The sequence below is a fragment of the Streptopelia decaocto genome (genome assembly GCF_964273445.1).
Source record: "Streptopelia decaocto genome assembly, chromosome: 31".
Classification (NCBI taxonomy): Eukaryota; Metazoa; Chordata; class Aves; order Columbiformes; family Columbidae; genus Streptopelia; species Streptopelia decaocto.
The window spans coordinates 71,277-95,126 of record NC_138686.1 but is presented as its reverse complement, the minus strand read 5'-3'; the positions used below and the strand labels follow the sequence as shown (position 1 = coordinate 95,126).

The 23,850-nt window shown below is 46.1% G+C and overlaps 1 protein-coding gene across 1 annotated transcript; it reads left to right on the top strand.

The window, feature by feature from the left end:
* Positions 1-6,798: 6,798 nt before the first annotated feature.
* LOC309450870 (zinc finger protein 692-like) lies at positions 6,799-23,751 on the top strand. Its single transcript, XM_082074043.1, has 12 exons — positions 6,799-6,917; positions 7,460-7,620; positions 10,471-10,496; positions 13,442-13,768; positions 14,591-14,627; positions 14,735-14,869; positions 15,714-15,866; positions 16,027-16,089; positions 17,546-17,624; positions 17,720-17,834; positions 19,326-19,425; positions 22,151-23,751. The coding sequence occupies exons 1-12, from the start codon at positions 6,894-6,896 to the stop codon at positions 22,344-22,346; spliced, it is 1,416 nt and encodes a 471-aa protein (XP_081930169.1). The 5' UTR covers positions 6,799-6,893; the 3' UTR covers positions 22,347-23,751.
* Positions 23,752-23,850: the final 99 nt, after the last annotated feature.

The window sequence follows — 23,850 nt, the reverse complement described above, 5'->3', positions numbered from 1 at the left end:
ACCTGCTCGCCGCCCCGCTCCTCCCTCTCCCTCCGCAGCCGCTGCCGCTTCACCTTGTGCTCCCGGGCGCGCAGCCGCGTCCTCTCGGGGTCCCGCGGGGGCTCCCCGGGGGCGGCCCCGCTGCTCCGGGCCCGGGGGGTCCCCAAATTACCCCCCAAATAGCGGGGGGACGCGGGGCGGACAGCGCGGAGCAGCGTGGGCGCAGCCATTGCGGCCGCGTCACATGACCGCCCCCCCCACCCCGCCGAGGACCCGGGCCTTGGGGGCGTGGCCTCGCCTTGGGGGCGTGGCCTCGCTTCGGCGCGCCTTTTTTCCCCGCGCTCTCAACTCAGAGTCACAGAATCAAGATGTTTGGGTGAATTTTCTGTCTTCTCAGAGAATTTTCTGTCTCCTCACAGGATTTTATCGTTTTTTTTCCTACAGGGCTTTGTCTTCACGGTTTTTTTTTGTCTCTTCACAGGTTTTTTTGTCTCTTCACAGGTTTTTTTGTCTCTCCACAGTTTTTTTTTTGTCTCTTCACATGTTTTTTTGTCTCTTCACAGGTTTTTTTTGTCTCTTCACAGTTTTTTTTTGTCTCTTCACATGTTTTTTTGTCTCTTCTCTTTTTTTTTGTCTCTTCACAGGTTTTTTTGTCTTTTCACGGGGTTTTTTTGTCCCTTTACAAGGGTCCCCCCCCAAGCCCCATTAACAGACGCGGCTTCACCGCCACCTTCGCCGCTCCAGAGCGGATCGCAAAGCTCCACCCTCATTGGTTGATTTCGGCAGCCAATAGGAAGCCTCACCGCGTCCGGCGGCCAATGGGAGGCGGCGTTTGTGATGCCGTTGGCTTCTATTCACACACATGGAGGAGCGTTGAGTTGCAACGAGGGACGCGCTGAAACGGGGGGAACCGAACCAAAATAAACCAGAAACTTTAATCTTTAGCAGCAGCAGGGAGGAAAAAGGCAAAAAAACCCCTGAAATACCTCTTATTTTTATCCTTTTTTCCCTTTATTTTTAAAAAGGTGTTTTTCTGGGAAATACTTACACCAAGACTTCAATAAAACACAAACTCCGTGTTAAATTTTGGCTCAATTCAAGCACTTTTTGGTCCTTTCCAAGGGGGATCTCAGCCTACAAGGGGCTTCAGCAGCAGCAGGAGAAGCCGCCACCGTCTTAAACATAAGTGCGTTGCAGAAAATAACCTTTTCTGCTTTATTTTTGCTATCTGTATGTATATAAACTGATATTTATGTCGTATTTAAGTTTTAATTTGTCAAGTGCTTGTGGGGCGTTGAGAGTGCGGGGCTTCCTGAGGCAATTGGCTTCCACTTGGTTTCTAGGGCAATTTTCAGGCTTTTAGTGGAACCTCTTGTGTTCCAGCTTGATCCCATTACCCCTTGTCCTATCATTGTTTGCCACCCAGAAGCGCCTGGCTCCATCCTCGTGCCACTCACCCTTTATACATTTATAAACATTAATAAGGTCCCCCCTTAGTCTCCGTTTCTCCAAACTAAAGAGCCCCAGCTCCCTCAGCCTTTCTTCATAAGGGAGATGCTCCCCTCCCTTAATCATCTTGGTTGCCCTACGCTGGACCCTCTCCAGCAGTTCCCTGTCCTGCTGGAACTGAGGGGCCACAGCTGGACACAATATTCCAGATGTGAAAAATGCAGTTGTGATTCGTGCTAAGATGTTTAATATTTACAGGTAGAACCAAATGAGGCTCAGGCTCTGAACTTGGAAAAGGCAAAGGTGGTTAAGTTCTATGTAAAAAGTTATGAAACTTGTTTAGGAAGTTATACTGATAGAGCGAACTAACATTTTAAGGGTTAAGCAACTATATAATAAGGGCCTACTAACAAGCTAACGTTTTAAACCACATAATTAATATCTAGTTTAGAGCTGTATGTAAATAATTGTGCTAAAAAAAGCAGGACTTCATTAAATGCCGAGATAAGAAGTTTTACAGCACCAGCTGCAACCTTGAGGAGACAAGATCCCCAAGATTTACAGCAAAAAGGGGGCGCCAGTCTGGTTTCAGTCGGTTTGGTAGCTCGGGTTCCAGCCAGTCCCCCCTAATGAGGCAAAGGTACAAAGTCCACTGTGACGAAGCTGACGGAGCTTCATCCAAAGACCCCTAAAGACCCCTCCTCAAATTCACCAAGTGACCCTGCGCAGGCGAACAGGGGAGGGTCAAGGAGGGGAGTATGTGAATGGTTCTCTGAGACTCATTTTAATAAAAAGTGGGAAAGGTCATGAATATGTACAGGCGTTTCTGGGGTCATGATGAATATGTAATACCATACTGTATTTAAGCACACTTCTTATTGTTAAAGGTGTGCGTGTTGGGCGGAGCGAATCCCCTGCGCACCCAGCGCTGTTTTGCTTGTGCTCTAATGAACACGTGTTTACGGAATACAAGGAACTGGATTAAATGTTGGTTATCCATAGAAAAAGCCTAAGTTATTTATTTCACAGGTGTGGTCTCCCCAGGGCAGAGCAGAGGGGCAGGAGAACCTCTCTGACCTACTGACCACCCCCTTCTAACCCACCCCAGGTCCCATTGGCTTCCTGGCCACAAGGGCCCAGTGCTGGCTCATGGTCACCCTGCAGTCCCCAGGACCCCCAGCTCCCTTTCCCCTCCGCTGCTCTCTAATATGTAATCTCCCAACCTATACTGGAACCTGGGGTTGTTCCTGCCCAGATTCAACACTCTACACTTGCCCTTGTTCTATTCCATTAAATTTCTCCCCGCCCAGCTCTCCAGCCTGTCCAGGTCTCTGATGGCAGCACAGCTTCCAGTGTCCCCACTCCTCCAGCTTAGTGTCACCAGCAAACTCGCTGATAGTCACTCTATTCCATCGTCCAAATCGTTAATGAATATATTGAATAATATCGGCCCCAGCACTGCCCCCTGAGGCACTCCACTAGATACTGGCCTCAACTGGACTCTGCCCATTGACCACAACTCTCTGGCTTCTCTCCTTAAGCCAGTTTGCAACCCACCTCACTACTCTATTGTCCAGACCACACAACTTAGCTGTGAGGATGCTGTGGGAGACTGTATCAAAGGCTTTACTGAAGTCAAGGTGACCACATCCACCGCTCTGCCATCATCCGTCCACCTTGTCACATCCACCTTCCCATTTAGCGAGCGACACCCACATTTTGGGGAGAAAAAAGCCCCTTTTGGCGCCGGCGGGAAGCGCAGCGGCGAGCGGGCTGACTGGCTCGCGTCCGCCAGGACTGACCCCCCCAAAATGGGACTGACCCCCCCAAAGTGGGACACACCCCCCTCAAAGTGGGACAGACCCCCCAAGTCACCCAGAGCCCCCCCAAAGTGTCCCACCCCCCACCTTTCTTGCCGTCAGGCCCCAGTGGGTGCTCGTATTCCACCCCAGGTTTGGGGGTCCAGGCCTTGGGGGGGGGCGGCGGCACCTGCACAGGGCCACAAAACCAGTACAAACCAGTACAAACCAGTACAAACCAGTACAAACCAGTACTAACCAGTACTAACCAGTACTAACCAGTACTAACCAGTACTAACCAGTACTAACCAGTACTAACCAGTACAAACCAGTACAAACCAGTACAAATTAATAAATCCAACAGGATACAATACCGACCAATATAATCTAACGCACACCCCTATAAACCAGTATAAACCAGTATAAACCAGTATAAACCAGTATAAACCAGCACTAACCAGTACTAACCAGTACAAATTAATAAATCCAACAGGATACAATACCGACCAATAATCTAACGCACACCCCTATAAACCAGTATAAACCAGTACAAACCAGTAAAAACCAATAGAACCAATGAAACACAATACTGACCCGTATAATTTAATACACACCAGTATGAACCAGTACAAACCAGTACAAATCAATAAATGCAACAGGATACAATACCGACCAATATAATCCTCAGGAACACGAAGGGCCACGGTAGAGGCTCCACGCCACCCTGGTGCTTCCCTTTTAGCGGGGGACACCCTCGTTTTGGGGAGAGAAAAGCCCCTTTTGGGGAGAGAAAAGCCCCTTTTGGCGCCGGCGGGAAAGCGCAGCGGCGCGACTCGCTTGCGTCCGCCAGGAGGGCGCGAGCGCGACGCACGGTCACGCGGCTTGCGTCCGCTATATAAGGCGCCGCCGCCGGGGGGGCGCGAGCGCGACGCACGGTCACGCGGCTGCGGCCGCTATATAAGGCGCCGCCGGGGGGCGCTCCGCGGCAGTCGGCGCTTGACAGCGGAGCGGGGAGGAGCTGAGCGGAGCGGGCGGAGCGGAGGGGGGCGGCGCCGAGCATGCCGCGCCGAAGGGGCGTTTTACCGCCGGCCGCTTCGACGGCGCTGGGCGCGCTGCCGCGGAAACGCGGCCGCTCCTCGCTGTCGCAGCTTATTCTCCGCGCCGTCGCCGCTTGCACGGCGCGCAAAGGCGCCTCGTTGGTTTTCATCAAGAAAGCGCTCGCCAACGAGGGGTACGACGTGGCGCGCAACAGCGGCCGCTTGAAGGCGGCGGTCGGCGCTTTGCTCAGCAAAGGGCTCCTGCGGCGGGTTACGGGAAGCGGAGTCGCCGGCTCGTTTCGCATCGGTAAGGAGCGAGTGGAGGGAGGCGGGAGGGCGGGCGGGGAACCGCGGCAACGCCCCCCCGGGAAGAAGAAGAACAAGAAGAAGAAGAAGCGGGCGAGACGCGCTGTCAAAAGCTCCGCGCAGCGGCTGAAGAAGCCGAAGAGGCGGCCGAAAGAAGCGGCGGAGGAAGGCGGGGGGGCGGCGGGGTTTTGAGGTGGATGGAGCGGTGAAGCTTGAACCCAAAGGCTCTTTTAAGAGCCACCGGAGGGGGGTCAGCAGAGGAGCTGGTCACGGGTGGGTGGGGGGGGATTTAAAGAGCTGAAACGAGGGTGGCTGATGTGTCGTGGATGGTGCGCCGAGGGGGGGCGAAGTGATAATGGGAGGGGTTAATAAAATTAATAAAATCAATAAAAACGGGAATAAAATGGAACGGGGTGGAGGGGGGGGTTGCGCCCAATCACAAAAGAGCTGCACCGAGGGACAAGGGGGCGTGACCCATATGGGGGGGGGGGGTCGCGCCCAATCACAAAAGAGCTGCACCGAGGGACAAGGGGGCGTGACCCATATGGGGGGGGGGGGTCGCGCCCAATCACAAAAGAGCTGCACCGAGGGACAAGGGGGCGTGACCCATATGGGGGGGGGGGTCGCGCCCAATCACAAAAGAGCTGCATCGAGGGACAAGGGGGCGTGACCCATATGGGGGGGGGGGTCGCGCCCAATCACAAAAGAGCTGCACCGAGGGACAAGGGGGCGTGACCTATATGGGGGGGGGGGGGTCGCGCCCAATCACAAAAGAGCTGCACCGAGGGACAAGGGGGCGTGACCCATATGGGGGGGGGGGTCGCGCCCAATCACAAAAGAGCTGCATCGAGGGACAAGGGGGCGTGACCCATATGGGGGGGGTGGTTGCGCCCAATCACAAAAGAGCTGCATCGAGGGACAAGGGGGCGTGACCCATATGGGGGGGGGGGGTCGCGCCCAATCACAAAAGAGCTGCACCGAGGGACAAGGGGGCGTGACCCATATGGGGGGGGGTGGTCGCACGTGGCTGCGGCGGTTCTCAATCAGGTCCGCTCTCGGCCGGGAGGTGGGCGGGGCGTGGGGTGGCCAATGAGGTTCGTCCTCATGGAGGTGGGTGCGCTGCGGTTTGATTGGGCGAGGGAAGCGTGAGGGAAATAGACATTAATAACTAATTAATTAAGGGGTTAATTAATAATGGATTAGGAAATGTGCCCTGGGGCTGCTGCCCAAACACGGCGGGAAATGGGGGAAAAGCACAAAACAACCAAATCGCGAAAACAAATGAAAGGTTTAAGAGAAAAATAAAATATAAAATAATATAAAAAATAAAAAATATAAAGGTACAAGTGTTAAAAATATAAATAATCCTAAAAAATTGAAATTAAAGACTAGAAATTAAAAGGGATTAAAAAGAGAAACTAAATGTAAAACAAAAGTATAAAAATAAGTGAAAGCAAAGATTAAAAATATTTAAAAATATATTTAAAAATGGATTGAAAATAAAAGATGCAAGGAAAATTAAAGTTAGAAATGAACTAAATATAAAATAAATATAAAATTAAAAAATAATTATAAAATAAAAAATAAATATAAAATTAAAAAATAAATATAAAATTAAAAAATAAATATAAAAATAAAAAATAAATATAAAATTAAAAAATAAATATAAAATTAAAAAATAAATATAAAATTAAAAAATAAATATAAAGCTAAAAAAATAAGCCGAAGCTAAAACTAAAAATAATACAAACAGAAAACATGAAATTAAAAATAAGGTTAAAAATAGATATTAAAAAAACCTTTAAATGTAAACCAAATATAGGAAGTATTATAAGTAGAAAACCAAACAATATAGACCAATAAAACCAAAACTACAAAAAAAAATTAAAAAGGGTAAAAATAAAAATGTACATTAAAAAAAATGTAAATAAAAATGTACATTAAAAAAATTTAAAAACCGAAATGTACGATAAAGATTAAAATAAAACCAAAACAACGTGGTGGTTCTGTTGGTGTCGGGTTCCGTTGTTCCTGGGTCTCGAACTCGCGTCTGAACCTCCCCCCCCCCCCCCCCCAGTCGCGCGGGAAACGCCCCGATCGCGCCGGCGGGAACATTTTCCCTCCAAAATCCCCAAATTAGGGAAATCACGGGACACAACTCCCGCTACCGCCCGCGCCACGCCCGCCTGTTGTTGTGGGGCGTTGTGCGCATGCGCGTAGCGAGGAGTGGGCGGGGCCTCCGCCATCTTGCCCCGCTGCCTGAGCGGAGGCGCCTTCGGCTCTTAAAAGGGGCACGGCCGCTGGTGGGGCCCATCGACCGGCTATGGAGAGCGGCCCGGCCGAGCAGGTGGGCGGGGGGGCGGCAGCGCTGGGCACGCACCGGGGGGGGGGGCGGGGGCCTCGGGCTTCCCCTTTCCCGCGGGGTTTCCCTTCGCCGCCGCAGCGGCCGTTTTAAGGCCCCGGCGGCGGGATCGAGCCCGCGGTGGTAACTGACGCGGGGGGGGGGGGGGGGGGCTCGCGGGAGAAATGGCGGGAGGTTTGGAGGAGGGGGCGTGGCTTAGAGAAAGGGCGGGGTTTCCGCTGGCGGGAAGGGGCAGCGTGTCCAACATTGTGTCCCCCCCATAGACCCAGGACACCCCCATGGTCCCTCTCCCAATGTCCCCTTGTGTGTGTCCCCCCTCCACCTGTCCCTGTGTCCCCCCCCATGCCCCTCCTGACCCCCTTTTAGACCCCCCCCCACCACGTCCCCAACTGCCCCCCTATATCTATGTCCCCAATGTCCCCAATTATCCCCCATCCCCCCCATGTCCCCCCATATTGCCAACGTCTCTATGCCCCCCCCCATCTCCCTGCCCATCCCCCCACCCCCATTGTCCCCGTTGTCCCCAGGTCCCCCCCGAGCTCTCCCGCCGCCAGCGCCGCCGCCAGCTGGACGCCCGGCGCAGCCGCTGCCGCATCCGCCTGGGGGGGCACCTGGAGCGCTGGTGCCGCCTCAAGGACCAGCTGGGCTTCACGCTGCACTCCCAGCTCGCCCACTTCCTGCTCGACAGGTCCGCACCCCCAAAACCCCCCAAAACCCTCAAAAATCCCTCCAGGAGCCGTTGGGCTTCACACTCACCCAGCTCCTGCTCAACTGGGCTGGACTGGGGCTCTAAACCCCTTAAAAGCTCCTTAGAATCCCCCTTAAAACCTCCCTCAAAACCCCCTTAAAAGTTCCTTAAGCCCCGCCCCCAAACCTCCTTAAAAATTCCTTAAGCCCCGCCCCCAAACCTCCTTCAAACCGCCTTAAAAATTCCTTAAGCCCCGCCCCCAAACCCCCTTAAAAATTCCTTAAGCCCCGCCCCCAAACCACCTTAAAACCACTTTAAAAATTCCTTAAGCCCCGCCCCCAAACCTCCTTAAAACCGCCTTAAAAATTCCTTAAGCCCCGCCCCCAAACCGCCTTAAAACCGCCTTAAAAATTCCTTAAGCCCCGCCCCCAAACCTCCTTAAAACCGCCTTAAAAATTCCTTAAGCCCCGCCCCCAAACCCCCTTAAAAATTCCGTAAGCCCCGCCCCCAAACCGCCTTAAAAATCCTTAAGCCCCGCCCCCAAACTCCCTTAAAAATTCCTTAAGCCCCGCCCCCAAACCCCCTTAAAAATTCCTTAAGCCCCGCCCCCAAACCTCTTAAAAATTCCTTAAGCCCCGCCCCCAAACCGCCTTAAAAATTCCTTAAGCCCCGCCCCAAACCCCCTTAAAAATTCCTTAAGCCCCGCCCCCAAACCCCCTTAAAAATTCCTTAAGCCCCGCCCCCAAACCGCCTTAAAAATTCCTTAAGCCCCGCCCCAAACCCCCTTAAAAATTCCTTAAGCCCCGCCCCCAAACCGCCTTAAAAATTCCTTAAGCCCCGCCCCCAAACCACCTTAAAACCTCCTTAAAAAATTCCTTAAGCCCCGCCCACAAACCTCCTTAAAACCTCCTTAAAAATTCCTTAAGCCCCGCCCCCCAAACCCTTAAATCCCCCTTAAAAGTTCCTTAAGCCCCGCCCCCAAACCGCCTTAAAACCCCCTTAAAAATTCCTTAAGCCCCGCCCCAAACCACCTTAAAAATTCCTTAAGCCCCGCCCCCAAACCCCCTTAAAAATTCCTTAAGCCCCGCCCCCAAACCGCCTTAAAAATTCCTTAAGCCCCGCCCCCAAACCCCCTTAAAAATTCCTTAAGCCCCGCCCCCAAACCGCCTTAAAAATTCCTTAAGCCCCGCCCCCAAACCACCTTAAAACCTCCTTAAAAAATTCCTTAAGCCCCGCCCACAAACCTCCTTAAAAACCTCCTTAAAAATTCCTTAAGCCCCGCCCCCCAAACCCTTAAATCCCCCTTAAAAGTTCCTTAAGCCCCGCCCCCAAACCACCTTAAAACCGCCTTAAAAATTCCTTAAGCCCCGCCCCAAACCACCTTAAAAATTCCTTAAGCCCCGCCCCCAAACTCCCTTAAAAATTCCTTAAGCCCCGCCCCCAAACTCCCTTAACAATTCCTTAAGCCCCGCCCCCAAACCTCCTTAAAAATTCCTTAAGCCCCGCCCCCAAACCTCCTTAAAACCGCCTTAAAAATTCCTTAAGCCCCGCCCCAAACCCCTTAAAAATTCCTTAAGCCCCGCCCCCAAACCCCCTTAAAAATTCCTTAAGCCCCGCCCCCATACCGCCTTAAAAATTCCTTAAGCCCCGCCCCCAAACCCCTTTAAAAATTCCTTAAGCCCCGCCCCCAAACCTCCTTAAAACCACTTTAAAAATTCCTTAAGCCCCGCCCCCAAATCACCTTAAAAAAATCCTTAAGCCCCGCCCCCAAACCTCCTTAAAAATTCCTTAAGCCCCGCCCCCAAACCTCCTTAAAACCGCCTTAAAAATTCCTTAAGCCCCACCCCAAAGCCCCTTAAAAATTCCTTAAGCCCCGCCCCCAAACCTCCTTAAAACCACCTTAAAAATCCTTAAGCCCCGCCCCCAAACCTCCTTAAAAATTCCTTAAGCCCCGCCCCCAAACCTCCTTAAAAATTCCTTAAGCCCCGCCCCCAAACCACCTTAAACCGCCTTAAAAATTCCTTAAGCCCCGCCCCCAAACCACCTTAAAAATTCCTTAAGCCCCGCCCCCAAACCCCCTTAAAAATTCCTTAAGCCCCGCCCCCAAACCGCCTTAAAAATTCCTTAAGCCCCGCCCCCAAACTCCCTTAACAATTCCTTAAGCCCCGCCCCCAAACCTCCTTAAAAATTCCTTAAGCCCCGCCCCCAAACCTCCTTAAAACCGCCTTAAAAATTCCTTAAGCCCCGCCCCCAAACCCCCTTAAAAATTCCTTAAGCCCCGCCCCCAAACCTCCTTAAAACCACCTTAAAAATCCTTAAGCCCCGCCCCCAAACCTCCTTAAAAATTCCTTAAGCCCCGCCCCCAAACCGCCTTAAAACCGCCTTAAAAATTCCTTAAGCCCCGCCCCAAACCACCTTAAAAATTCCTTAAGCCCCACCCCCAAACCACCTTAAAAATTCCTTAAGCCCCGCCCCCAAACCACCTTAAAAAATCCTTAAGCCCCGCCCCCAAACCTTCTTAAAAATCCTTAAGCCCCGCCCCCAAACCTCCTTAAAAATCCTTAAGCCCCGCCCCCAAACCTCCTTAAAAATCCTTAAGCCCCGCCCCCAAACCTCCTTAAAACCGCCTTAAAAATTCCTTAAGCCCCGCCCCCAAACCACCTTTAAAATTCCTTAAGCCCCGCCCCCAAACCTCCTTAAAACCACCTTAAAAATTCCTTAAGCCCCGCCCCCAAACCTCCTTAAAAATTCCTTAAGCCCCGCCCCCAAACCTCCTTAAAACCGCCTTAAAACCCATTAGATCCCCCCCACCCCCCTTTAACCCCAGTTTAACTCTGGTCTTTCCCGCAGGTTCAGCTCCTCGGCCACGCCCCCAGGTACGTGGCCCCACCCCCCACATTTTGGGGCTAAAACACGCGAGTTTGGGCAAAGAGAAGAGAAACATGAACCACAACGGGGGGAATTTGGGGAGATCATTGACATTTGGGGGAGAAATTGGAGCCACTTGGAGCCAATTTCTCCCCCCAATTGAAATTTCAATTTCATCTTTTCCCCTAAAATCCTGGATTTTCCCCCAAAATTGGGAATTGTTGCAAAAAACTTGAATTTTCATTGAAATTTGGAGGTTTTGCTAAAATTTGGGATTTTCACAATTCCAGATTTTTCCCAAAAGTTTGAGATTTGCCCCAAAAATTTCAAATTGCCACTAAAATTTCAAATTTTCTCCCAAAAGTTCAATTTCCCCCTAAAATTTCAAATTTACCCAAAATTGTGATTTTCCCCTAAAATTTCAAATTTACCCAAATTTCATTTTTTTATCAAAAATTTCAAATTTCCCTGAAAATTTTGAATTTCCCCCAAAATTTCAAATTTTCTCCCAAAATTGCAATTTTCCCCTAAAATTTCAAATTTACCCAAATTTCATTTTTATCAAAAATTTCAAATTTCCCCTAAAATTTCAAATTTTTATCTTAAATCTCGAATTTCTCCCAAAATTTCAAATTTCTCCCAAAATTGCAATTTTCCCCTAAAATTTCAAATTTACCCAAATTTCAATATTTTATCAAAACTTTCAAATTTTACCCAAAAATTTCAAATTTACCCAAATGTTGATTTATCAAAAATTTCAAATTTTCCCCTAAAATGTCAAATTTACCCAAAGTTGCAATTTTCCCCTAAAATTTCATTTACACAAATTTCAATTTTTTAGTGAAAATTTCAAATTTTTATCTTAAATTTCAAATTTTCCCCTAAAATTTCCAATTTTCTCCTAAAATTTCCAATTTTCATCTTAAATTTCAAACTCTCTCCTGAAATTTCAAATTTACCCAAATTTCAATTTTTTCTCGAAAATTTCAAATTTTCCCCTAAAATTTGAAATTTTCTCCTAGAACTTCTAATTTCTATCTTAAATTTCAAATTTCCTTTGAAATTTCAAGTTTTCTCCCAAAATTTCAAGTTTTCTCCCAAAATTTCAATTTTCCCCTAAAATTTCAAATTTACCCAAATTTCAAATTTCCCCTAAAATTTCAAATTTCCCCAAAAATTTCGAATTTCCCTAAAATTTCAATTTTTATCTAAAATTTCAATTTTTATCTAAAATTTCAATTTTTATCTAAAATTTCAAATTTTATCTTAAATTTCAAATTTCTCCCAAAAGTTCAAATTTTCTCCCAAAATTTCAAATTTACCCAAATTTCAAATTTTCTCCTAAAATTTCAAATTTTTATCTTAAATTTCAAATTTCCCCCAAAATTTCAAGTTTTCTCTCAAAATTTCAAATTTCCCCAAAATTTCAATTTATCGAAAATTTCAAATTTTCTCCTAAAATTTCGAATTTTCCCCAAAATTTCGAATTTTCCCCAAAATTTCGAATTTCCCCTAAAATTTCTAATTTACCCAAATTTCAATTTTTTATCAAAAATTTCAAATTTCTCCCAAAATTTCAAATTTCCCCCAAAATTTCAAGTTTTCTCCCAAAATTTCAATTTTCCCCTAAAATTTCAAATTTACCCAAATTTCAATTTTTATCAAAAATTTCCAATTTTCCCATAAAATTTTGATTTTTCCCCTAAATTTTCAAATTTTCTCCTTAAATTTCCGTTTTTTATCTTGAATTTCAAATTCCCCCAAAATTTCAAGTTTACCCAAATTTCAATATTTTATCAAAAATTGCAAATTTTCCCTGAAAATTTCAAATTTACCCAAATTTCAATTTCTCTCAAAATTTCAAATTTTCTCTCAAAATTTCAAATTTCCCCTAAAATTTCAAATTTACCCAAAATTTCAATTTTCCCCTAAAATTTCAAATTTACCCAAATTTCCAATTTTCCCCTAAAATTTCCAATTTTGATCTTAAATTTCAAATATCCCCCAAAATTTCAAATTTCCCCCAAAACCAAATTTCCCCCAAAACCAAATTTCCCTCAAAATTTCAAATTTTCCCCAAAATTTCAATTTTCCCCTAAAATTTCACATTTACCCAAATTTCAAATTTTCTCCTAAAATTTCAAATTTTTATCTTAAATTTTGAATTTCCCCCAAAATTTCAATTTTCCCCTAAAATTTCAAATTTACCCAAATTTCAAATTTTCTCCTAAAATTTCAAATTTTTATCTTAAATTTTGAATTTCCCCCCAAATTTCAAATTTTCTCCCAAAATTTCAAATTTACCCAAATTTCAATTTTTTATCGAAAATTTCAAATTTTCTCCTAAAATTTCCAATTTTTATCTTAAATTTCAAACTTTCTCCCAAAATTTCAAATATCCCCCAAAATTTCGAATTTTCTCCCAAAAGTTCAATTTTCTCCTAAAATTTGAAATTTACCCAAATTTCAATGTTTTTATCGAAAATTTCAAATTTTCCCCTTAAATTTCCAATTTTCTCCTAAAATTTCCAATTTTCATCTTAAATTTAAATTTCAATTTTTTATTGAAATTTCCAATTTTCCCCTAAGATTTCCATTTTTTATCTTAAATTTCAAACTTTCCCCAAAATTTCAAATTACCCAAATTTTAATTTTTTATCAAGAATTTCAAACTTAACCCTAAAATTTCCAATTTTCCCCTAAAACTTCCAATTTTTCTCTTAAATTTCAACCTCTCTCCTAAAATTTCAGATTCCCCCAACATCCCAAATTTCCCCCCAACATCCCAAATTTCCCCCCAACATCCCAAATTTCCCCCCAAAATCCCAAATTTCCCCCCAAAACCTCCAAATTTCCCCCCAAAAAACCCAAATTTCCCCCAATAAATCCCAAATATTCCCCCAAAATCCCAAATTTCCCCCCAAATTGTGCCCGATTCCGCTTTGTGTTGCAGCGGCTCCGGCGCCGGGGTCCCTGCAGCGCCTGGTCGCCCTTTCCCACGGCCACGGCCGCTCCTGCTCCTTCATCCCGGCCATTCGGACCCCAGTGGGACCCCCAATGGGACCCCCAATGGGACCCCCAATGGGACCCCCAGAGTCCCTGGAGTGGGTCTGCACGGCCGGGCACAGCTTCTCCTGGCGCCTCTATGACATCACCAACGACATCACCAACGACGTCACCACCTCCCGGCGCCCCCAGGCCACCGGGGGGCGCTCGGCCGCCCAATCGGACGCAAGGGACGAACCGCGAGACGACGCCGATGTCGCCGCCAATGATGCCGGTGAGTGGATTTCACCCCAAAATTGGGATTTGGAGCCGGTTCGGCGCCCAAATTTCAAGCCTTGGAGGCATTTTGGCCGGTGTCACCGTGGCCTATCATGGCCAACCAATGGCCTACCATGACCAACTGTGTCCAACCATGGCCAACCAATGGCCAACCAATGTCCTACCATGACCAACTGTGTCCAACCATGGCCAACCAATGGCCAACCAAGGCCTACCATGGCCAACCAATGGCCAACCAAGGCCAACCAATGGCCTACCGTGGCCAACCATGGCCTACCACGGCCAACCATGGCCAACCAATGGCCAACCATGGCCAACCAATGTCCTGCCATGGCCTACCATGGCCAACCATGGCCAACCACGGCCAACCAATGGCCTACCATGACCAACTGTGTCCAACCATGGCCAACCAATGGCCAACCAATGTCCTACCATGGCCAACCAATGTCCTACCATGGCCAACCAATGACCTACCATGGCCAACTACGGCCTACCACGGCCAACCAATGGCCAACCATGGCCAACCACATTAACCAATGGCCAACCACGGCCAACCAATGGCCTACCATGACCAACTGTGTCCAACCATGGCCAACCAATGGCCAACCAAGGCCTACCATGGCCAACCAATGTCCTACCATGGCCAACCAATGGCCTACCATGGCCAACCATGGCCAACCAATGGCCAACCAAGGCTAACCAAGGCCAACCAATGTCCTACCATGGCCAACCATGGCCAACCAATGGCCTACCGTGGCCAACCAAGGCCAACCATGGCCAACCAATGGCCAACGTTGTCCTATCGTGTCCCCCCCAGGTCACCCGGAGCCACCGCAGCCGGACGGGGACGGGAGGTGAGTTGGTGGCACCCACAGGTTCTCCATTGGGTGCTCACAGGGTTAACGAGGAGCTCCCGTAATTAACGGGGGGGTTCCTGTAATTAACGAGTGGGTTCCTGCAGCGCGGAGGGGGCGGAGCCTCGGGAGGAGGATGATGTTGGCGATGACATCGGTGATGACGTCAATGATGACGTCAATGATGAGCTCGCCTACGCCGATGACCCGCGCGATGAGAACTACCAGCCGGCCATTGGCAGGTGAGGTGCGGCCGCGGCCAATCGGGGTCCTGCTATGGTCAACCGTGGCCAATCACCTTCAGCCGTGGCCAGTTGTGGCCAACCAATGGCCAACCAATGGCCTACCATGGCCAACTACATTAACCAATGGTCTACCATGGCCAACCAATGGCCTACCAATGGCCAACCAATGTTCTACCATGGCCAACCATGGCCAACCACATTAACCAATGGCCTACCATGGCCAACCAATGTCCTACCATGGCCAACCAATGGCCAACCAAGGCCTACCATGGCCAACCAATGGCCTACCGTGGCCAACCATGGCCAACCAATGGCCAACCAAGGCCTACCATGGCCTACCATGGCCAACCAATGTCCTACCATGGCCAACCAATGTCCTACCATGGCCAACCACATTAACCAATGGCCAACCACAGCCAACCAATGTCCTACCATGACCAACTGTGGCCAACCGTGGCCAACCAAGGCCAACCTAGGCCTACCATGGCCAACCATGGCCTACCATGGCCAACCACATTAACCAATGGCCAACCACGGCCAACCAATGTCCTACCATGACCAACTGTGGCCAACCATGGCCAACCATGGCCAACCAATGGCCTACCATGACCAACTGTGTCCAACCAATGTCCTACCATGACCAACTGTGTCCAACCATGGCCAACCAAGGCCTACCATGACCAACCAATGGCCAACCAAGGCCAACCACATTAACCCATGGCCAACCACGGCCAACCAATGGCCAACCAATGGCCTACCATGACCAACTGTGTCCAACCAACATCCTACATTGTCCTATCATGTCCCACCACATCCAATCATCTCCCGTCTCCTCCCGCAGCGACTCGCAGCCCAAACGCCGACAAAACCAACCAAGAACCCGCAAGAAAGTCGTCAAGGAGGAGCCGCCAGTTGAGCCCGGCCTAAGTGAGCCCAGCCTAAGCAAGCCCAGCCTAAGCGAGCCCAGCCCGGAGGAGAAGCTCGGACGCCTCGGGTGAGTCGCGCTGGGGACATTGGGGCCAAGAAACATCAAATCTGAGTGGGGGACGACCCGATAACGACCACAGTTGACACAATTTTTGACACTGGGTGACGACTCGGCGCTCGGGGACTAAAATTTGCCTCATTTTGGGGGTTTTATCCCCAAATTTCAGGTGCCGGCAACAAGCGCAGGCGGGCGACGAGGACGCGGCGCAGATCGGCCCCAAGAGAATCAGGTTAATTGGATCATTTCATTAAGGTTTTAGAATGTTAAGTGAGGTTTAAGTGAGGTTTAAGTGATCTTTAAGTGAGTTTTAAGTGAGGTTTAAGTGATCTTTAAGTGAGTTTTAAGCGAGGTTTAAGCGAGGTTTAAGCGAGGTTTAAGTGAGGTTTAAGTGATCTTTAAGTGAGATTTAAGTGATCTTTAAGTGAGGTTTAAGTGATCTTTAAGTGATCTTTAAACGAGGTTTAAGCGAGCTTTAAGTGAGCTTTAAGTGAGCTTTAAGTGATCTTTAAGTGAGTTTTAAGTGAGGTTTAAGCGAGGTTTAAATGAGGTTTAAGTGAGTTTTAAGTGAGGTTTAAGTGAGTTTTAAGTGAGGTTTAAGTGAGGTTTAAGTGAGTTTTAAGTGATCTTTAAGTGAGATTTAAGTGATCTTTAAGTGAGGTTTAAGTGATCTTTAAGTGATCTTTAAGTGATCTTTAAACGAGGTTTAAGCGAGTTTTAAGTGAGGTTTAAGTGAGCTTTAAGTGATCTTTAAGTGAGTTTTAAGTGAGGTTTAAGTGAGTTTTAAGTGAGGTTTAAGTGAGGTTCAAGTGAGGTTCAAGTGAGGTTCAAGTGAGGTTCAAGTGAGGTTTAAGTGAGGTTTAAGTGAGGTTTAAGTGAGGTTTTAAGTGAGTTTTAAGTAATTTTTAAGTGAGTTTTAAGTAAGTGATCTTTAAGTGAGGTTTAAGTAAGTGATCTTTAAGTGAGGTTTAAGTGAGGTTTTAAGTGAGGTTTTAAGTGAGGTTTAAGTGAGGTTTAAGTGAGGTCTAAGTGAGGTTTAAGTGATCTTTAAGTGAGGTTTAAGTGATCTTTAAGTGAGTTTTAAGTGGTCTTCAAGTGAGGTTTAAGTGAGTTTTAAGTGAGTTATCTTTAAGTGAGGTTTAAGTGAGTTTTAAGTAATCTTTAAGTGATCTTTAAGTGAGTTTTAAGTGAGGTTTAAGTGATCTTTAAGTGAGGTTTAAGTGAGTTTTAAGTGAGTTTTAAGTGATCTTTGAGTGAGGTTTAAGTGAGGTTTAAGTGAGGTTTAAGTGATCTTTAAGTGAGTTTTAAGTGAGTTTTAAGTGAGGTTTAAGTGAGGTTTAAGTGATCTTTAAGTGAGGTTTAAGTGATCTTTCAGTGAGGTTTCAGTGAGGTTTCAGTGAGTTTTAAGTGAGGTTTAAGTGAGGTTTAAGTGAAGTTTAAGTGAGTTTTAACTGAATTTGAAGCAAATTTAGTTTAATAATGCAATTAAATTAACGAGGCTTAATCTCCTCCTGAAAGGCTTTTAATTCCCTTAACCCCATTTTTTGGGGGCGGGGAAGAAATGCTGATTTTGTGAGGCAACAAATTGACCAAAATTGTGTTTTTTTCCCCCAAAATGGTGGTTTTTTCCCCAAAATGGTGTTTTTTTCCCCCAAAATTGTGTCTTTTCCCCCTATTTTCGCTCTCAGGAAGGCGGCGAAACGCGAGATCCTCCTGTGCGACTTCGCCGGCTGCGGCAAAATCTTCTCCAACCGCCAATATCTAAACGTGAGGAACTCGGGGGCGAAACGTGGGGGGAAAAGGGGCCTAAAAATGCCGATTTTTGTCCCAATTTTGCCGGTTTTCACCCCAAAACGCGGCAGCACCACCAGAAGTACCAGCACGTGCACCAGAAAACCTTCACCTGCTCCCAACCCGGCTGCGGCAAATCCTTCAACTTCAAGAAGCACCTCAAGGAGCACGAGAAGCTGCACAGCGGTGAGGGGGCCCCCAAAATAGCCAAAATTCAACCCAATTTGCCCCAAAAATGCAAAAAATTGGCACATTTCCCCCCCAAATTGTCGAAATTTATCGATTTCCCCCACAATTTTCAACATTTACAAGTTTCCCGCCAAATTTTCACAATTTACAAATTTCCCGCCAAATTTTCAGCATTTACAAGTTTTCCCCCAAATTGTCAAAATTTACAAATTCCCCCCAAATTTTCAAAATTTCACCAATATTTCTCAATTTTCACCGAAATTTCTAATTTTTCACCAAAATTCCAAAATTTCGCCAAAAGTTCCAAATGTTCCAAAATTACATTAAAATTCCCAACTTTCCAAAATGTCACCAAAATTTAAAGTTGGGAATTTTAATGTAATTTTGGAACAATTGGAAATTTTGGCGAAATTTTGGGGAAATTTTGGTGAAAATTTGGAGAATCTCTAATTTGGGGGAAATTCAACAATTTTAGTGAAATTTTGGAACGACCTATAAAATTTTGGTGAAATTTTGGAAAAATCTAATTTTTGGTGACATTTTACAGATCTTTCCAAAATTTCACCAAAATTGTCGAATTTCCCCAAAATTTTCACTAAAATTTCCAAATTTTCACCAAAATTTCCAAAATTTCACCAAAATTTCCAAAATGTCACCAAAATTTCCAAAATTTCACCAAAATGTCACCAAAAGTTCCAAATGTTCCAAAATTACATTAAAATTCCCAAACTTTCCAAAATGTCACCAAAATTTCGATTTCTCCAAAATTTTACCAAATTTTACAGATCTTTCCAAAATTTCACCAAAAATTGTTGAATTTCCCCCAAAATTTAGAGATTCTCCAAATTTTCACCAAAATTTCCAAATGTTCCAAAATTACATTAAAATTCCCAACTTGCCAAAATGTCACCAAAATTTAGATTTTTTCCAAAATTTCACCAAAATTGTCAAATTTCCCCCAAATTTACAGATTTTCCAAAATTTCACCGAAATTTCCAAATTTTCACCAAAATTCCACCAAAATTTACAATTTTCCAAAATATCCCCAATATATCCCAATTTTCCAGATTTTTTCTCGAAATTTCACAACTTTTCCCAAAATTTCCAATTTTCCCAGAATTCTCCCAATATTACCCAGTTTTCCAAAGTTTTCCCAAATTCCCCCAAATTTTCCCCAAATTCCCCCAAAATTTCCAAAAAAACAACAAATTTCCCAAAATTTTACCAAAATTCCCCCAAAACACCATTTTCCCTAAAATTAACAAATTTCCCCCAAAACCTCCAACTCTTCCCGAATTTCCCCAAAACCCCCAAACACTCACAATATTCCCCCCAAATTTCCATTTTTTACAAACTTCCCCTAAACTCACAAATTTTGAACAAATTCCCAAAAATTTACGAATTTTCAAAATTTTGCCAAAATCTACAGTTTTCCCCCAAATTTTCGGCTGCACCCCCTGACCCCCCCATTTTTGGGTTGTTTTACAGACCAACGCGACTACATCTGCGAGTTCTGCGCCCGCCCGTTCCGCACCAGCAGCAACCTCCTGATCCACCGGCGCATCCACACCGGCGAGAAGCCGCTGCAGTGGGTTTAATCTCATTCTGTTTCACCTTAAACCCGGGTTTAATCCCATTCTGTTTCACCTCAAATCCTGGGTTTAATCCCTTTCCGTTTCACCTCAGATCCTGGGTTTAATCTCTTTCTGTTTCACCTCAAATCCTGGGGTTAATCCCATTCCGTTTCACCTCAAATCCTGGGTTTAATCCCATTCTGTTTCACCTCAAACCCTGGGTTTAATCCCTTCTGTTTCACCTCAAATCCTGGGTTTAATCCCTTTCTGTTTCACCTCAAATCCTGGGTTTAATCCCTTTCTGTTTCACCTCAAATCCTGGGTTTAATCCCGTTCTGTTTCACCTCAAACCCTGGGTTTAATCCCCATTTCCCCCTCAATCCCCATCTCTAATCCCTTCACATTTCCGCCTCAAATCCCATCCCTAACCCTTTTATTTTACATTTTTACCTCACACTTTTCTCTTAATCCCTTTAATTTACATTTTCCCCCTCAAATCCCGTCTCTAATCCCTTTTCTACATTTTTTACCTCAGACTCCACTCTTAATCCCTTTACCTCACAATTTTCCCGCCAAACCCCATCCCTAACCCCTTTTCTCTACATTTTTTACCTCACACTCTTCTCTTAATCCCTTTTCTCATATTTTTCACCTCAAATCCCATCCTTAATCCCTTTTTTCTACATTTTTTACCTCAGACTCTGCTTCTAATTCTTTTTCTCTACATTTTTTACCTCACACTCTGCTCTCAATCCCCATTTCCCCCTCAATCCCCATCCCTAATCCCTTCACATTTCCCCCCTCAAACCCCATTTTTTCCCCATTTTTCCCCCCAAACCCCTTCCCTACCCCCTTTATTTTACATTTTTCACCTCAAATCCCATTTTTAATCCCTTTTTCTACACTTTTTACCTCAAAAACCATCTTTAATCCCTTTATTTTACACTTTTTACCTCACACTCTGCTCTCAATCCCCATTTCCCGCTCAATCCCCGTCCCTAATCCCTTCACATTTCCCCCCTCAAACCCCATTTTTCCCCTTTATTCCCAATTTTTCCCCCATTTTCCCCCAAACCCCATCCCACCCTTTTTATTTTACATTTTCCCCCTCAAATCCCATTTTTAATCCCTTTTTCTACACTTTTTACCTCACACTCTGCTCTCAATCCCCATTTCCCGCTCAATCCCCATCCCTAATCCCTTCACATTTCCCCCCTCAAACCCCATTTTTTCCCCATTTTTCCCCCCAAACCCCTTCCCTACCCCCTTTATTTTACATTTTTCACCTCAAATCCCATTTTTAATCCCTTTTTCTACACTTTTTACCTCACACTCTGCTCTCAATCCCCATTTCCCGCACAATCCCCGTCCCTAATCCCTTCACATTTCCCCCCTCAAACCCCATTTTTTCCCCTTTTTTCCCCATTTTTCCGTCTTTTTCCCCCCAAACCCCATCCCTAATCCCTTTTTCCACATTTTTCACCTCAAATCCCATCTTTAATCCCTTTATTTTACACTTTTTACCTCACACTCTGCTCTCAATCCCCATTTCCCGCTCAATCCCCATCCCTAATCCCTTCACATTTCCCCCCTCAAACCCCATTTTTTCCCCATTTTTCCCCCCAAACCCCTTCCCTACCCCCTTTATTTTACATTTTTCACCTCAAATCCCATTTTTAAACCCTTTTTCTACACTTTTTACCTCAAAAACCATCTTTAATCCCTTTATTTTACACTTTTTACCTCACACTCTGCTCTCAATCCCCATTTCCCGCTCAATCCCCGTCCCTAATCCCTTCACATTTCCCCCCTCAAACCCCATTTTTTCCCCTTTTTTCCCCATTTTTCCGTCTTTTTCCCCCCAAACCCCATCCCTAATCCCTTTTTCCACATTTTTCACCTCAAATCCCATCTTTAATCCCTTTTTCTACACTTTTTACCTCACACTCTGCTCTCAATCCCCATTTCCCGCTCAATCCCCATCCCTAATCCCTTCACATTTCCCCCCTCAAACCCCATTTTTTCCCCATTTTTCCCCCCAAACCCCTTCCCTACCCCCTTTATTTTACATTTTTCACCTCAAATCCCATTTTTAATCCCTTTTTCCACATTTTTCACCTCAAATCCCATCTTTAATCCCTTTATTTTACACTTTTTACCTCACACTCTGCTCTCAATCCCCATTTCCCGCTCAATCCCCATCCCTAATCCCTTCACATTTCCCCCCTCAAACCCCATCCCTAATCCCTTTATTTAACATTTTCACTTCAAATCCCATCCCTACCCCCTTTATTTTACATTTTCCCCCTCAAATCCCATCTTTAATCCCTTTATTTTACATTTTTTACCTCACACTCTGCTCTCAATCCCCATTTCCCGCTCAATCCCCATCCCTAATCCCTTCACATTTCCCCCCTCAAACCCCATTTTTTCCCCTTTTTTCCCCCATTTTCCCCTCAAACCCCATCTTTAATCCCTTTATTTTACATTTTCCCCCTCAAAACCCATCTTTAATCCCTTTATTTTACACTTTTTACCTCACACTCTGCTCTCAATCCCCATTTCCCGCTCAATCCCCATCCCTAATCCCTTCACATTTCCCCCCTCAAACCCCATTTTTTCCCCATTTTTCCCCCATTTTTCCCCCCAAACCCCATCCCTACCCCCTATTTTCCCATTTCCCCCCCCAAACCCCCTCACTAATCCCGTATTTTCCCCGTTTTTCCCCATTTTGGGCAGGTGCGAGGTGTGCGGCTTCACGTGCCGCCAGAAGGCGTCTCTCAACTGGCACATGCGCAAACATGGCGCCGCCGCCTCCTACGCCTTCGCCTGCGAGATCTGCGGCAAGAGGTTCGAGAAGCGCGACAACGTCACCGCGCACAAGAGCAAGAGCCACCCCGGGGGGGCGGCCGGACAGACGGACGGCGCCCTCTGACCCCCGCCCGCCGAAAACCGCCGTTTTCCGCGCCAAAATCCGCCTTTTCCGCACCAAAATCGGCCTTTTCCGCGCTGAAATCGGTGTTTTCCGCACCCAAATTGGCATTTTCAGCCCCAAAATCAGCATTTTCAGCCCCAAAATCAGCGTTTTCAGCCACAAAATCGGCCTTTCCACACCAAAATCGGCCTTTCCACACCAAAATTGGTGTTTTCCGCACCGAAATTGGCGTTTTCCACACCAAAAATGGCATTTTCCACACCAAAATTGGCCTTTTCCGCATCGAAATCGGCCTTTTTCGCACCAAAATTGGCGTTTTCAGCCCCAAAATTGGTGTTTTCAGCCCCAAAATCAGCCTATCCGCACCAAAATCGGCCTTTTCCACACCAAAATCGGCGTTTTCGGCACCAAAATCAGCCTTTCCGCACGAAAATTGGCGTTTTCAGCACCAAAATCAGTGTTTTCAGCACCAAAATTGGTGTTTTCAGCACCAAAATCGGCATTTTTAGCACCAGAATTGGCGTATTCCACACCAAAATTGGCGTTTTCAGCACCAAAATCAGCCTTTTCTGCACCAAAATCAGCGTTTTTAGCACCAGAATCGGTGTTTTCTGCACCAAAATTGGTGTTTTCAGCATCAAAATTGGTGTTTTCAGCGCCAAAATCAGCATTTTTAGCACCAGAATTGGCAGTTTCCTCACCAGAATTGGCCCTTTTCAGCATAAAATCAGGCGTTTTCAGCACCAAAATTGGCCTTTTTAGCACCAGAATTGGTGGTTTCCTCACCAGAATTGTCCATTTTCAGCATCAAAATCGGCCTTTTCAGCACCAAAATTGGCGTTTTCCGCACCGAAATTGGCATTTTCCACACCAAAATTGGCCTTTTCCGCACCAAAATCAGCCTTTTCTGCACCAAAATTGGCGTTTTCCGCACCAAAATTGGCGTTTTCCGCACCAAAATCAACGTTTTTAGCACCAGAATCGGCCGTTTTCAGCACCAAAATCGGCGTTTTCTGCACCAAAATTGGCCTTTTCTGCACCAAAATCAGCATTTTCCCCACCAAAATTGGCGGTTTCAGCCCCAAAATCGGCATTTTCGGCACCAAAATCGGCGGTTTCAGCACCAAAATCTGTGTTTTCAGCCCCAAAATTGGCCTTTTCTGCACCAAAATCAGCGGTTCCAGCACCAAAACAGGCCATTTTCCACACCAAAATCGGTGTTTTCAGCCCCAAAATCAGCGTTTGCAGCCCCAAAATTGGCCTTTTCTGCACCAAAATCGGCGTTTTTGGCACCAAAATCTCGGCGGTTTCAGCACCAAAATCGGCGGTTTCGGCACCGTTTTCAGCCTTTTATTCCAACCTTTCGATATTATTTTATTCATTAAATGTTATTTTATTCCATTGATTATTATTAAAAAAATCACTCATCCCACATTTAAACCCCCCAAATCCCCCAAAAAGGGCCCAAAAATCCCCCCAAAAAGGCCCAAAAATCCCCCAAAAA

Coding starts and splice junctions, on each gene's coding strand:
- LOC309450870 (XM_082074043.1), top strand. CDS start 6,894: ATGGAGAGCGGCCCGGCCGAGCAG. Junction 17,625..17,719: donor CCAACCGCCAATATCTAAAC/GTGAGGAACTCG, acceptor AAAACGCGGCAG/CACCACCAGAAGTACCAGCA. Junction 17,835..19,325: donor GCACGAGAAGCTGCACAGCG/GTGAGGGGGCCC, acceptor GTTGTTTTACAG/ACCAACGCGACTACATCTGC.